The sequence below is a fragment of the Ptychodera flava genome, chromosome 13, assembly GCF_041260155.1.
Source record: "Ptychodera flava strain L36383 chromosome 13, AS_Pfla_20210202, whole genome shotgun sequence".
Classification (NCBI taxonomy): Eukaryota; Metazoa; Hemichordata; class Enteropneusta; family Ptychoderidae; genus Ptychodera; species Ptychodera flava.
Genome location: NC_091940.1, coordinates 23,740,326 through 23,755,541, shown reverse-complemented (window position 1 = coordinate 23,755,541; position 15,216 = coordinate 23,740,326). Strand labels below are relative to the sequence as shown.

The 15,216-nt window shown below is 38.7% G+C and overlaps 1 protein-coding gene across 1 annotated transcript; it reads right to left on the bottom strand.

Annotated features, from left to right (window-relative positions):
• Positions 1-462: 462 nt before the first annotated feature.
• On the bottom strand, positions 463-13,372 carry LOC139147928 (steroid 17-alpha-hydroxylase/17,20 lyase-like). Its single transcript, XM_070719156.1, has 11 exons — positions 13,223-13,372; positions 9,659-9,835; positions 9,181-9,363; positions 8,677-8,844; positions 8,218-8,311; positions 7,598-7,756; positions 6,620-6,828; positions 4,397-4,522; positions 3,420-3,659; positions 2,688-2,786; positions 463-2,432 (listed from the first exon to the last, which is right to left on the bottom strand). The coding sequence occupies exons 3-11, from the start codon at positions 9,344-9,346 to the stop codon at positions 2,167-2,169; spliced, it is 1,527 nt and encodes a 508-aa protein (XP_070575257.1). The 5' UTR covers positions 9,347-9,363; positions 9,659-9,835; positions 13,223-13,372; the 3' UTR covers positions 463-2,166.
• Between the last annotated feature and the right edge of the window lie 1,844 nt (positions 13,373-15,216).

Below are 15,216 nucleotides of genomic sequence, written 5' to 3'. Positions count from 1 at the left end.
GTTTGTTTTCACTTTTTCTGTTGTAGATAACTTTCCCGCCACTCTCTAAATCATGTGTCACGGATAGACAATGCTGTGTTCAACTGTCAAGAAAGCCTGACACGGCCTACATCTTCCAGACTAAACTTCATTCATTTACCATCACAGAACACCTTTGAACACAATACATTGTTATGTATATGTGTATGTATATGTATCGCCGATATTTCATATGTCCACTTGCCAAAGGGAAAAAACGTCTTTGTTTTCTAAGAACAAAGTCGAAGAGAAAGATCAAAATTTACAGTGCTATCAGTGGCCTCTTTTAGTTAAAGCATTCTTCTAAGAGGATATACGTATGCCAAATATTTTGAAAGGTGTAAGCACCTATTACCGCGCATTGTCTATGAGACAATCATTAAAAATAACTCTGCTCGATAATACCGTTATTCGTAACATTGACATGATAAGCTTAAGCGGTAATCTTTTTATTATTTTTTATTTTAATCACAAAACAAAGGAAAGCACAAAACAGATGCAAAGAAAGGAACAAAAGCAGACAAAAGACAGGAAAAGGAAGAAAAATGGCAAGGAAAAAAGAGCCAACGACAAAACCTCTTGAAACCAAAAACTTTGAATATAAACAAAGGCTGAGTAGCTATAATATAGTCTTGTAAAGTATGTGTGGAAAACCTGTCGATTCTTTGAGAGAGCTATATATGGCAAACTAAACAGTTACAGTAAAATCACTCTGGTAATAATGATATAACAGCTTTCCATTTATGATTAAAATGTTCTATGTTTGTGTAACTTGTTAACACTCTTTTGACATTTTCAAGGATAAGATGAAAGAATGACTTCTTATCGAGAAAGCGAATTTAATACAAATGATATTTTGCAATAGGTAATAAATGGTTCAATAAATCATTAGTTTTACAAGGCAATACACCTAAAACAACTTCTTTACATGTCAATTCTATATTCTGTTGTTTTTTGTTGAAAGAAATGTTGAAAGGCAGCCCAAAATAACTTTATTTTATTACAATCATAGAACAGATGCTCCAACAATTCTTCTGAATTACAATGTTGATATAGCGTATTGTCTCAAATTTTGTTTTTCTTTAAAAACATATTTGTTGCAACATAGACTCTCGAGTTTTTCTCGAGAGTCTATGGTTGCAAGTATTCGATGTAGAACTTTGAATTGGAAAACTCTTAATCTCACTTCTCTTGTTGTTTCATAAATTAATCTCCATACTTTTTCCCATTCAACGTCTTTTGCGTAGTTTATTTTTGACTATGCGTTCTCAGATGAGGCGGGCTGGACTTGGCATTTTAAATAAATTTATAAAATTCTTTAGTTGTGCCTTTGCCAATATTTATTTTCTCTGGACAGTCGTATTTTCATCCGTTGCATGTTGAAAACTTCCGGGTTTTTTAAATAACAGTCTACACTTCCTTGGAATAGCCACAATGATACCGTTATATCTTACATAATCTACTTTAAAGTTATGTCTTTCTTGACATCTTTGCAAAGGAAGCGGGTTTCCTTTTCCATCGAAAAGGTCACTTAAATATTTAATTCCGTATTGCAACCATTTCTTATAAAATATAAATTTCCCTCCGGCGCTAATATTTTGGTTATTCCAAATTATTTGGGATGCCAAATCTTGGGCTGTTTGGGTATGTTGAGTTTTAAGCTCACTGAAATATGACAGAATATCTGAATAAAACCCAGGAATTTTTAATGTAAGATTTTTCCTTTTGTAATTACAATTCAATAGGAAGGCGGTAATCATTAAAAGGCATCTCCTGTTTAGAAAGCATGGTTTACTAACAGAATGAATAAATTGGAATATATCAAGAGTAAAATGTAGATTTGATTCATTGTCTTCAAGTAGATGAAATTTAAACGCCCCTAAAACATCAGCACTCGCTGGTTCTTGCTGTGTTAACAAAATCTGATCAGAATTGGATATAGGATCACCCGTGTCATCTTCAAAGGCTTTAGGATTCGAATTCATTACAGATGAGTCAAGAAGTTATTTTGAAGGTATGTTGCAGGCTTATATATTCTTTCAAAGAGCGCTTGTACAAAAGGAAGTCTTGTGACATGTTTACGTTGTCTTTAACGTGAATCAGAGCACCTGACGGGTCAATATACTCTCTGAATCCATTGATTCTTTACTAATCCGTTTCTCTGCCAGTACGTCGCTTAGCTACTACCTCGTAAGGCAAGAATTGGCTGAACCCCTCACTGCTGTCAGGTTTCAAGCTCGGTTTGTCCTGACCAGGTGCCGGCGAGAACGTGAAGTGCTGGAATAGACTTACGCACGTGAATGTGATCAAATTCATCGCCACAGACTCTCCCACACACTTACGACGCCCAGCGGAGAACGGTAGGAAGGTGTTCGGTGTCGGCAAAGCATTGCCGTCCTCGTCCAGGAATCGCTCTGTATGGGAGAGGGAAGTGAAACATGGTTGTTATGGGATTCTTCATTGCGGCCCACATCTGAAGTAAATAAAAGGCAATAAACTGTATAGCATAAAGAATATTGGCTACGTCGATATTGTGTTTCTTAGAGGGCCATTATTTGGTGTACACTCCCAAAATACATATGGATGCACAATGTGTGGAGGCGAAGATAATTTTTAATTCGCCCATCCAATGTATGTAAAGTTTCCTGTATCATTTGAGTGCAACATACCCGGATGAAATTCCTCCGGTTCGTGCCAGTATTTGGAATTCATGTGAACATTCCCAAAGTGCATCCATATTTCGGTTCCGCTAGGTATGCTGTAGCCACCTGAGAAAGTTAAAATAACAGTTTCGTTATCGCTGACTTTTTTGTCAATGCAATTCCAATGACCACGAATAATCTTTAAAACTTTAGCTCACTGTTCTGTGATATGTTTCCAGGAATAGGTGAGGAAGATATTTTTCTTCGTAATACTTACATTTTAAGTAATTACCCTAAGGGGAGTCGCGGTAGATATTTTTCTTCGTAATACTTACATCTTAAGTAATTATCCTAAGGGGAGTCGCATACACGTTGCATATTCTGACTATATCTCTGGCACCGTATGTATTGGAGATAACCAAGTTATATTATAAGAAAGTTTGTGGTCGCCCCGATAATGAACTCCCTAGCATCATCAAGAAGAAATTGAGTTTGAGCGACAGCAAAGACGTCTAATATACAGTCAGTCCGACTGACTTGAGTGATACATTCCTATTTTAGAGCTAATTTTTTGGCACAGTATACTAACTTGTGCACTAGATCCTTGACATTTTGACATGTCATGTATCAGACATGGTGGTCATATTGAATATTACAAAAACCTTAAATTTGTTTAATCGAAAACAATAATCGTTTATCAAACTTTCAAGATTGACTTAGATCTAACTGTCGAAAAAAAATCACTATAGGCCTACCTACCTAAACAAGTATTTTCGAGAGTTTTGTGTGGTAAACCTCTGAGTGCAACCGTTCTTATTCGCAAGACCTCAAGAATAACAGCTCGGCAGTACCGTAATGTACCAGCGTCGGACGACAGCAACAGATTCTCTGGTCCAATTACATCGTCAATTTCCTGCTGCATTCTCGTCTGCACATCCGGGTAATTGACTAAATAGGCTACGAACCAAGCTATGGTGATGACAGTAGGGAACATTGCAGCTGTGTGTTAAAAGAGAGAATTGTGAAGCTATTGGCCAAACAGGAAAAGTTTTGTATTCATTCCGACTTTCGGAAATATTCTTGAATTTCAAAATTTGCAGCCTAAGGTTAATTATTGTTCATTGTTAGGCGAACCAATACTAAAACTATACCCTTGCCCTTCATTCCATTCAATTCTTCGACATATCGTCAGTCTTATGCACGTAAATTTGTCCGATTTACACGCTGTCAGGTTGCACAGGTGAGTAAAATTGGATGTTGAGTGCAATGAGTGGTCGTATTATAGGTCGGCGATTAGTCACATCGCATACTTCATGCCTTTTCAAATTTTTGTTCCATTTGTTGATGGAGTTTTGCGAAAAACTGGACTTCGGAAGTATACGTACAATGTATAGCATCCATATGCTTACTTCGTAAATTTTCTTTCATAACCACTGACACTTTGCATTAAATAATTGCAGAAAAAACTTTAATAAGTACGGTATTAACGGACATCATCGGACTAACAGAAATAAATCTGGTAGTCTGTTATATGATGAAAAAGGACTTCTATCGTCAATGTTTAAGGCACTTTGTGAAACGGGTCTCTCATGTAGTATGGACAATTTTTTTTGAATTTAAGATGATATGTTTGAAAATGGAAGTGGAATGCTGTGAGAACTATATAGATATAATGGTTTTTTTCACATGTACAATTTAAATAGGGTATCATGGAATAAGCATTTTAATTACCTTACCTATGAATACATTAGATAGTATTTGCCTCACGTTAACGTCTGTAAGCCAACCGCTCACGTCTCTACCAGATTCATCCGCATCTTTCAGGAATTTAAACAGGCCGTCTAGAAGACTGTAGACCGCCCCTGTTAAAAAGATGGACGCGGAATTGATTGTAAAAGTATGTTGTAACTCTAATGAACATTGTTGATTGAGGTGACGACGACGCTGTTGCTGCCGATAATGCTGCTGTTGCTGCTGATACTGCTGATGCAACTGATGATGATTATCATGACGTCGATGATGATAGTCATCATCATTATCACCATCATCATCATCGTCATTTTGTCATCACAACCACCGACACCAACGACACAACCACCATCAGGCCAAGGTAAATAATAAGACATGTTGTTCCAGTTACAAGATATACAGTAATTTTTACTTGCCGAACCCAAGTTTTTTAAGCCATAAGTAAACGTGGGAGTCGAAAAACCAAAATCCGTATGAAACCTTGTTGAAAAATACAAATCCAAGCGAACTCTAGGGTCAACTAGTGTTTGGTCTTACACACAGATGTTCAGTCGTTTCAAAAATGCTCCTAAAATAAGAGACGAGCATACAAGTATACATGCATGCTCAAATATGTATGTATGGACAAATACTGAAGAGCGTAAGAATAATGTTACGCATTCATTTTCGTTTGCGTAACTGTGAACAACTTAACATGAGTGAATCATAATGCCATCTACTAAAACTTGGACTGACGTCAGAAGCAGTTGAGTTTGGTGTGGGAGAAGACATTGTGATGAGTCAGTTTACTTTTCATGCCATTCAAACACAACAACCATGTACAATAGTCTAGTGTTGTGCGATACTGTAATAATACTAATATCTGATATGGAAACCTGTTATGAAGAAACTACTTAGAGCTGCATTGTTCTGAACAAATGCAAACCTTAAGAATTAAGACAAAACCTGAAATGGCAAAATAAAAATGTTCCGACCCAACTAGCCTATTTATGAAAAGAATGTTATTGGAACCACATATATTATCATCATTAAACAGGAAGGGGCTGTGATGGCCGTTACGAAGATCATCATTGAGCTTATTGTGGTGCTGTAGATTTCGTTTGCAATCGCGATGTGACATTTTTGGCAGTGATGATTTATGGGTGATGGTGGTTGTGATTGTGGCTGTTAATGACAGCTTTGCCGATGGTGGCGTTGATGTAGCATTTTGGTAGTGGTGGGGATTTGGTGGTTGTGGTGGTGATTGGATCGGTGTTGGTGACAGCTGTGCTGGCGTTTGCGATGATGCAGCATTTTTGTCAGTAGCGGTCATTTGGCGGTGGTGGTGGTTGTGATTGAGTCGGTGTTGGTGACAGCTGTGCTGGCGGTTGCGATGTTGCACTTTGGCCAGTGGTCGTGATGTGGTGTTGGTGGTGATTGGATCGGTGTTGATGACGGCTGTGTTGATGGTTGAGGTGATGTGGCATTTCTGGCATTGGTGGGGATTTTGTGCTTGTGGTGATTGGATCGGTGTTGTTGACAGCTGTGTTGACGGTTGAGATGATGTGGCATTTGTTGGCAGTGGTGGTGATCTGTGGTGGTGGTTGTGGTGGTTGGATCGCTGTTGATTACAGCTGTGCTGCAGGTGTGCTGACGGTTGCGATGATGTGGCATTTTTGGCAGTGGTGCTGCTTTTGTGGTGGTGGTGGTGGTGGTGGTTAATGGATCGGTGGTGATGACAGCTGTGCTGACTGTTGGGATAATGTGGCACTTTTGACAGTGCTGGGGATTTGGTGCTTGTGGTGGTGGTTGGATCGGTGTTGATGACAGCTGTGCTGACGGTGACAATGATTTGGCATTTGTGGCGTTCATGGCTTTGGCGGTTTCTATGGTGGTCGCTATGATAGTAGGGGAGTTGGTGTTGAATGTAGGTGTGTTTGATGGCCATCGTGATGAGGGTGGCATTTGCAATAATGTTCGTGATAATGGTATGGTGAACAAAACTCAAGTCTGTCACTTTCGAGGCGCATACTACCTTAATAAATGGAAAGTGATAGCGTGCCAGTAAAGTCAAAGGTACATTCATGGCGTGTGCTAACAAAAGAGCCATAGCCCAGTCATAAAGTCACGAAACGTCTAACATAATGGTATCGTCTGCATTCTCAAATAACATTTGATGTACTTGTTCATAAATGGAATATCGCCATAAATGTAAGGTTTTAATGACATACCTTCGTTATGCTGCGACTTTCGCTGATCGATTTTAGATTGGATTAGCATCAGCCAGTCGCTTACAGCTTTCTTACTTTCGCGGACACCCTTGGTCGGTACGTGTCGCAAAATCGGGAACATCTCGATGAGGACTTCATGATCGAATCTTTCGTTTACATTTTCAAATGCACAAATAATTTCTCGCAATTCGGGATCATCAATGTTGTACCTGACAGAAAATGTATTAGTAACAATGACGTTTAAATTTTTGAGTGCCCAACTGAAACATCTCATAGAGAATATAAACATCGGAAATCGACATGTATCATGTACTCGGACTCGCAAACTTCGTTAAATAATACATGTAAAAGAATTGACGCGTTTTATGTATATTCCACACTAAAATGATGGCATTTGTTGAAACCTTGCTGCTACGAGGTCATAAGTGTGCCTTTTTAATATGACGATACAGTCCTACTGCAATCCACTGCTGGTACTTTTTGCATTATCAACTTATGGCCCTGTCACGCCTTGACGATTTAGCTAACATACGGAAAAATTGGCAAATACCCTGGCGTAAGTCGAATATGTTATTGATAAGTTCTGTATAAGTTAAGAGCATGCTGAAGCACGCTGGTATAAGTCGTAGTACGGCGAGGTCGTCGAAAACTTTTGTGCATGCACAAAACTTTTCGACCCATGCCAGCGAATGGCTCATACGTCCCGCACATGCGGGTCGTACGTTGTGGGTAGGTTATGCGCTCGTTGACACACGTTGACACACATTACTTGTATCAAGTTACTCATAAGTCGAAGTGAGTCGAGATAATTGTCTAGCGTACCCAAAACGTATTTTGAACCTATGAGTACGTTACGAATACGCTATGTATACGCCAAAATTTGAAAAATACATGGTTAGTTCAGCAAGCCAGCGTTTTAGGAAAATGGATACGTCGGCATATGCTTGCTAAATCGTCAAGGTGTGACAGTGCCCTTACTTCCGACCAAAACACAGAGAAGTAGCAGCGCTGCCGACGACCAACGCTAAGTAAGGCTGCGGATTGAAGGGCTTTCCATTTATGTCGTCGATGGAATTTTTCACTTGCAGAAACGCTTCTCTGGCAGCTTCTTCCATCCTCTGTCTGACAGTAGCATTCCTAAAAATGGTACAAGCGCTGTTATTTTAGCATATTGTCAATGTGAGATGCAGGTAATGTACACGGTATATTGCGTCACAAACGCTACAAGCATTGTAATATTAGAGTGTCAACTATGCTCGATATATTACTGTACTTCAGAAGCAATCGTTTGGTTTGTTTTAATTCCTTTTTGTTTTCCTTTTCCGTTCTCTGAAAATCCCCGTCCATCTGCGAACGTGAACTGGACCGAGAAGGCATGACGTATTGAACACATATTGTGAGTGACAACTTGCAAGTGTATTAACACCGGCTGATTTAAGGAAGTCGGGTGAGTTGGATGGAAGGAGGATGAATTGATAGTGGAAGTTATAGTTGGTGGGTGGATGGTTGGCAGATAGCCGGCGGATAGATGGATAAGAATGAGTTGTATGGGTTAGATGGAGGGAGATGGGCAAAAGATTGCCGTATATTTTTCCTACCTTAACAATCGAATCAAAAGTTTGCGCCGTGCCACATACTCTGGTGAGTAACTGCAATCGGTAATATCTTTCCCTCCTTCACTGAGCACGTCATCTTCAAAATGATGAAAAGGGTGTCACAATTCTACAATTCTGATAGACACTGCAATATGTGTCCCTGTATTTAAATTTCTCCCTCACCACTGTCATGTCACTATATATTTGCTGAAAAATTTACTATAAGATTATTCTACCGTCGGTAATGGCCATAACTACAAAAATTATAAGTCACTTTAAGAGGAAATCTCAGCTATATATCAGAGCATTTTGGACAGAAATCTTCCTTCGAAACTTGATTCTTACAATGTCAAGGTTTTACCTTGGATTTATCGTGCACCCATGAGCTGATAGATATATTAACTCATAATATCAGTTATTTTATTGCAAAATGTGGAATATCGGAAATGTTTTCGTACTCACTGAAAAATCTCCATGGTCTTCCACCGAACTCCTTCTTTACTAAGGCTTCTCTGATCATGTCGATGTCGTTTATGATAACTGTTTTCCGTCCTTTTATCTTCACGGAGAAAATGCCACCGTATCGCTCGCTGAGGGCTATCAAAAACTCAGACAGATCGCCCTTCAAGCCTGAAAAGAAGTGAGGGTACCGTCTGAATGTGAGATTCACGTTTACTCAGGTATTTTACAGACTTTTTGACGACACACACGACACTTTCCCAATATTCATTTACAACTCAGTTGGCGGCAACTTTTGATTCATTGTACATTAATTCATTAATATTCTGTTTGTTCTGTCTTTTGTTCTCAAATCGGTCTAGTGTTCAAATAGTCAATATAGCCTTGAACGCTGATGGTTTCTTTGAGCACTTATACACTCCTTCCAATATTTCAAGCTGCCTAACTAAGAAGCAAAACGGCATCGACTTCGTCCCCAAAATCGGCTGTCTATAAACACGAGCTCACCTGAGGAATTGGCAACAAAGGGCCATGCAACTGGCCCAGGAGGAAATTTGTTTGGCACGTACATACTCCACAACGCTGCTAGCACCAATAGTAATATTACTGTCATTATAACATCAGTTTGGCTTATGAGAAAGGCGTAAACCGTTTCCAGTATGACAGAAACCATTTTGTTGGCGTGATGTCCTATTGGGATGTATAAATGAAAAGTGCGTCTTTATGGCTCTGCTACATGAATGTGCGATTCACAGTGACCTTTTAATTGAGATTGTGTCATTTGTTCCAATCTTGAAGCATTTGCTACCAGCTTGAAAAACAAACAAAACAAAAAGACACAACAAACAAAAACTAAAAAAAACAAGACAAAAACAAACATAAGATTTCTCCAAAGTCTACCACGATAATGTATTTATGGGTAGGTGAAAATTCAATTTTTTCTATATTATCCCATATTATGTTTAAATTCGGATCCAGTACTCACGTTCTTATCCTTGATAGTATTTTCCGTCTGATGGGAAAGAGCTGTCAAAGTGCCAGTCGCTGATTATTACAGTGTTGCGCCGGCATATAACAAACAAACAAACAATGATGACTTCCCCATTTCACGTAGCCTTCCCGCACTAGTTCTCCCTTCTATACTTCGAATCGAACCACTATACTTCGTTGGTTGAAAACATGGCAACTGGTCAAGAGGTGCAGTAGATTGTTGAGAAACAATGAAAGAACAAAGATGAATGTCAACAAGAGATCGACATGAACTGCTGTACCGAAAAGTGTATTACAGGTGTATTACCTCGGGGTTATACACTTACTCGCCCCTGACAGAGGTCAGGCAAGGGTCAACCCAGTTAGGGAGAGTTCAGTTTTTACTTCCAGGGTTGGGGCGGATGATTTTCAGGGGAACCCACCCATTCCCAAAAGAAGAATTGGGGGGGGGGGCAGACAAAAACACCACAATTTTTTAGGGGGACTGGGAAAAAACCCCACATCAATTCAATATTTGCACAGAAGTCCTTATCTATGAAAAGGAGAGCCATAGTAGCAACCTGGGTGACAGGTAAACGCCACAAGTCTATTTAAACTCATTTAGCTGCAAAATCTTGTACTATTCACAGTGGTTGTGTTATGCATCTAGTGCAGTATCTTTTTCTCCTGCCTCAAGCGTCATGAAATGTCCAGTATGTAGCACGTCAACACAGACCATACAGTGAACAGTCAGGGTTGCTATCGTTGAAAAGACATCCCGAATCAAGTCCAGACTATAATTCATTTGTCAACAATAAGAATGATCATTTACGTATGTATGTATCAGTATGTTGCTGAATGCAGCATTTGGTGTTCTATGTAGGGATAGAATAAGCAATTGGTTATACACAGAAAATAAAACATTGAAGAAATGCCAAAAGTTACAGCAAATGTCCCTTTAAGGTAGCGGACTACCCGATACCAAGAATAAAGTGACTGTTATTTTTTCTAGAGATCAAATTTGTTGTAGCTGGAAGGGTGAGGTTGAAAAAATGGCCAGAAAAACGGGTGTTTCTAATTTACGTTTTGAGATAATTTACATTCAGTTACCCAATACCCCATGGTTTTGAGCACCGCACATGACTTTATTGCAATTTTGACACTTTCAAAGAAAACAATAGCCATGGTGGATAACAATCTTGTTATTTCTTGCACTTCTGATCCTAAAATTTCCTCTACCAGTGGAGTGTTTCCAATACAGGTAACATGTATGAAGATACTGATCTAATAACAAAGGTGTCACATATTTAATGATCTCAATCTTGTTTAACAATGCTGAGTCAGCACTTTCGCATCTGTGTCTTTTCAAGGAAAATGTGCAATTATTATTCTGCCTAAAAATCAAGTATTGTGACATGGTATTTATTTTATATTGTTCAATAAAGCATCTTTAAAGGGATCATTTGTAAAAGTTTCAGGAAATTGACAACATTATTTGTATTGGGTAGTCCCCCACAATAAAAGTCTGTACCTGCCACAGTCAAACGTTTACCAGCTTTTTCAATTCATTTCCACCTATGGGAGAGTACTTCTGAAAAGAGTGAGACTTCACCCTGCATTGTAAATTGTTAGCGTGTTATTTCTTCCACTGAGTACTTGCCACTAGTATGTAATGTTAAAAACAACTTGGCAACATTTACAACCAAAGTGTTTGATATAGACCACTAATATAACAACATCTGAGACAAAGTAACCGTCAAAATAATCAAGAAAAGGGCTATAAAATATATTTTCAAGTGGTATTTTATTTGGTCTCTCTGGTCCCTATACCGTATGGCCTGGCAACCATCGCAAGAACAATATGCACACACACTGAAGACTATAAGGACAAGAGAGACCAAATAAAATACCACATGAAAAAGGAGGGATACAAAATCAGACACATAGAACAACAACTGAAAAAAGTCGACCAGATCAACAGACAAGATCTGCTCTACAGACAAGAAGACAAGACCAATAGACGACATAATGAAAGAGTTATTTTCCCGCTCACATACACCAATGCACTTCCAAATGTATCGCAAATCTTGAGAAAACATCTAAACATACTTCACAAATCCGAAAGATGCAAATCAGCGTTCCCGCAACCACCAATGATTGCATGGAAAAAAGGACAAAACCTCGAATCGATACTGATCCACAAGAAACACGCCAAACTATTCAACAAACAAAAGCCAGGATCATACCAATGCCAAGCTACAAGATGTGCTATCTGCAAACACATGAAAACAACATCCACTTTCTGAGGACCAAATGACATCACCAGTTTCAAAATTACAGGACACATAAATTGCAAATCAACAAGCGTGGTACATGGAATCTATTGTGAACAATGCAGACACATAGTGTACGTGGGCGAAACTGGAGACACAATATACACTCGCATGCAAAATCACCTATCTACAATACGCGCAAAAAACAAACAGGATCCGGTACCAGTTCAATTCAATTCACCAAATCACCAAATAGGCGACTTCAAAATAATTGGACTTGAAAAAACATGGAACAGTAAGTCATACAGACTAACACGAGAAACATTCTGGATAAAAAAACAAAACACCCATGGGAGTAATGGTATCAACCGAAGACAATAGACCATTTTGGATCATGTGACATCACATGACAGGACAGCAGAGTAATGAAAGGACAGGGTCTACTGAAGCAGCCCAGCAAAGACTGGTCGAAACGTCTTGGCCAGGAACATCTGCCGATTTACTACCATTGACAAAAAACTGCCAATATATATATATATATATATATATATATATATATATATATATATATATATATATATATATATTATTTTAGGGGCATGGAAAAAAAACAAGAATATGAGGGGACCACAGATTTTCTCCATAATTTAATAGGGGGGAAAAGGAAAAAATCACCAGGAAAATAAAAATCCTCAGGCCTCCCCTGGAAGTAAATTCTGAACAGTCCCTTACACTGCGAATAGAACCACTATACTTTGTTGGTTAAAAGCATGGCAATTGTGCAAGAAGCACAGTAGATTGTTGAGAAACAATGGAATAAAACAGATGAATGTCAACAAGAGATCGACCGAAAAGTGTATTACAGGTCACGGGATTATGCTATTATGTTGACGTATCTGGGGGTATTAACCTTACTTGCATTGACCCGGACGGAGGTCAAGCAAGGGTCAACCCAGTTTAATGTGAAACGCAGCTAGCTCAACATTAAATTTATCCGATGTGTACGCATCGGTGGTTCGTTCGGCTCGTTACCTATCTTACATGTAGCTTTTTGTTTAGAATTTTCTTGAAAATCATACAACATCATGCATTTCCGATTCATGTATGTCACCATTACTGGTTAGGATACATGTGACGTTAGGACTAATGTTCTCGACATCATGTTTCTCAGGTGATCGCGCCAGTGAAATTTACAGATGCTATAATAAAACCAACGCTCTGAACTCAAACTGTACAAAGTGACGTGACAACAACACTTGTACAGACACAAACATTCACTATCGCGATTCACTGTCGAAAATACTTACGTCTTCCTCTTCCGATGCAAAGAATACACTCTAGTATCAGGGCTTCAGCATAACGAGATGGTTCATCGACCCTGAATATCTAAATCATTTTACCCAGAGATTTGGAGCAATGGACTCTGACTGTGTGTTTCTCTCTTGAGAGTGAACTGTTGAGCTCGAAGTCCGTGTGTTTGTTGTTGCGCTACTCCCACTTGTTATTTTTTTCAAGCTGTCCTTTCTTCTAGGTCACATGTTGTTTTTACATTCTGCCCTCTACTTCAGTGATTCAAAACCAGTGCAGTAGCTGATTGTTTGACTGTTTGACAACTGCATATTCAGCTCATGCTGAGTTTTTCGAAGTAATGTGGGACTCAAAGGTTATCAACGGTCGCTGCACGTGTTGAGTAACCATGCAGGCAAAGTCAAAAAACTTCTACATCACGGGGAAAATTATTATTCTTTAGATCATAAATACAAACATGCATAAGTAATACTAGATCAACTAAAATGTTCAAATGCTTAAATTGTGAAGAAAGGCTCAGAATGAGCAAAAAAATCTGAAAAAGTGATTTTTTTTTTTGAGACGAAAAATGGGATCAAGGTAGGTTGTGTAAGTGTTTTCCCAGATTTCTATACAACAAATTAAGTGAGGTAAAATAAGCATTTCCTTGAGAGTTTATAAATGTATGTAGGATTGAGTCCGTTTAAATTTTAAGGTCCCAGCGGCTTCGCTGACCAAGGATATTCATTCAGACAGATAGTCAAGGAGCTTATACTATACGCTGTCATAAACGAAAATCAACATCCCGAATCCGTATCAATTATAGCCGGAGACTTCAACAAAGCCGATCTCAGAAAAGATCTTCCAAAATACTATCAACACGTGAATTGTGCAACTAGAGGCGCCAACACATTGGACCACTGCTACACGACAATAAAGAATGCTTACAGCTCAATACCTCGTGCACCTCTCGGTAATTCAGATCATGATATGGTTTATTTAGTTCCATCCTACAAACAACAACTGAAGATAAGTAAACCTGTTAAACGATCAGTTCGTCTGTGGACAGATGCCGCTATTGAAAACCTGCGTGCGTGCTTCGAAGTTACCAATTGGGACATATTTCAGGGATCAGCGACTGACATTAATGAGTACACAGAGACGGTCATCGATTACATAAAATTCTGCGAAGATATCTGCATTCCACTCAAATCATTTACTAAATATCCGAATGACAAACCCTGGTTTGGTAAAAATATCAGACATAAACTGAAAGCTAAGCATTTGGCTCACAAATCGGGTGACCAGCAAAGTTATAAGCAAGCTAAGTATGATGTCAGAAAAGCTATATTATCAGCTAAACGACACTATAGAGACAAACTCGAAAATGATTTAACAACAGGTAATCCCAGAGATCTGTGGCAAGGAATTCAAAGAATAGTTAATATCAGACCAACATCAAAATCAACAGCAACCGATAACAAGAGCCTCACAGATGAATTAAATGTTTTCTACAGTCGTTTCGACATCCCCGATAACGCTCTGAGAACACGGGAAATCAGTAATATTAATACAAATGCCACTACTGTTTTGTCAATATCTGTGCAAGATGTTGCTCGTGTGTTTTCGAAAATGAATGTAAGGAAAGCGAGTGGCCCAGACAACATATCACCACGTCTATTACGATCATGTTCTGATCAACTTTCGGAAGTTTTTGCTGGTATTTTTAATTGGTCTTTAAACATTTGTAAGGTCCCAAATATATTTAAGAAGTCAATCATCATACCAGTTCCTAAAAAAGCTACCATCACTCAGCTTAATGACTACAGACCTGTTGCGTTAACCTCTGTCATCATGAAAGCATTTGAACGTCTGGTTTTACAGTACATAAAGTCTGCTCTTCCTTCTTCATTGGATCCATATCAATTTGCCTACCGCAGCAATCGTTGTGTTGAAGATGCTGTTTCTATTTCCCTTCACCATGTACTCAGTCATATTGAAAAGGCCAATTCTT

Coding starts and splice junctions, on each gene's coding strand:
- LOC139147928 (XM_070719156.1), bottom strand. CDS start 9,346: ATGGTTTCTGTCATACTGGAAACGGTTTACGCCTTTCTCATAAGCCAA. Junction 7,757..8,217: donor CTTTTGATTCGATTGTTAAG/GTAGGAAAAATA, acceptor TACCATTTTTAG/GAATGCTACTGTCAGACAGA. Junction 4,523..6,619: donor AAAGTCGCAGCATAACGAAG/GTATGTCATTAA, acceptor TCTTTTTAACAG/GGGCGGTCTACAGTCTTCTA.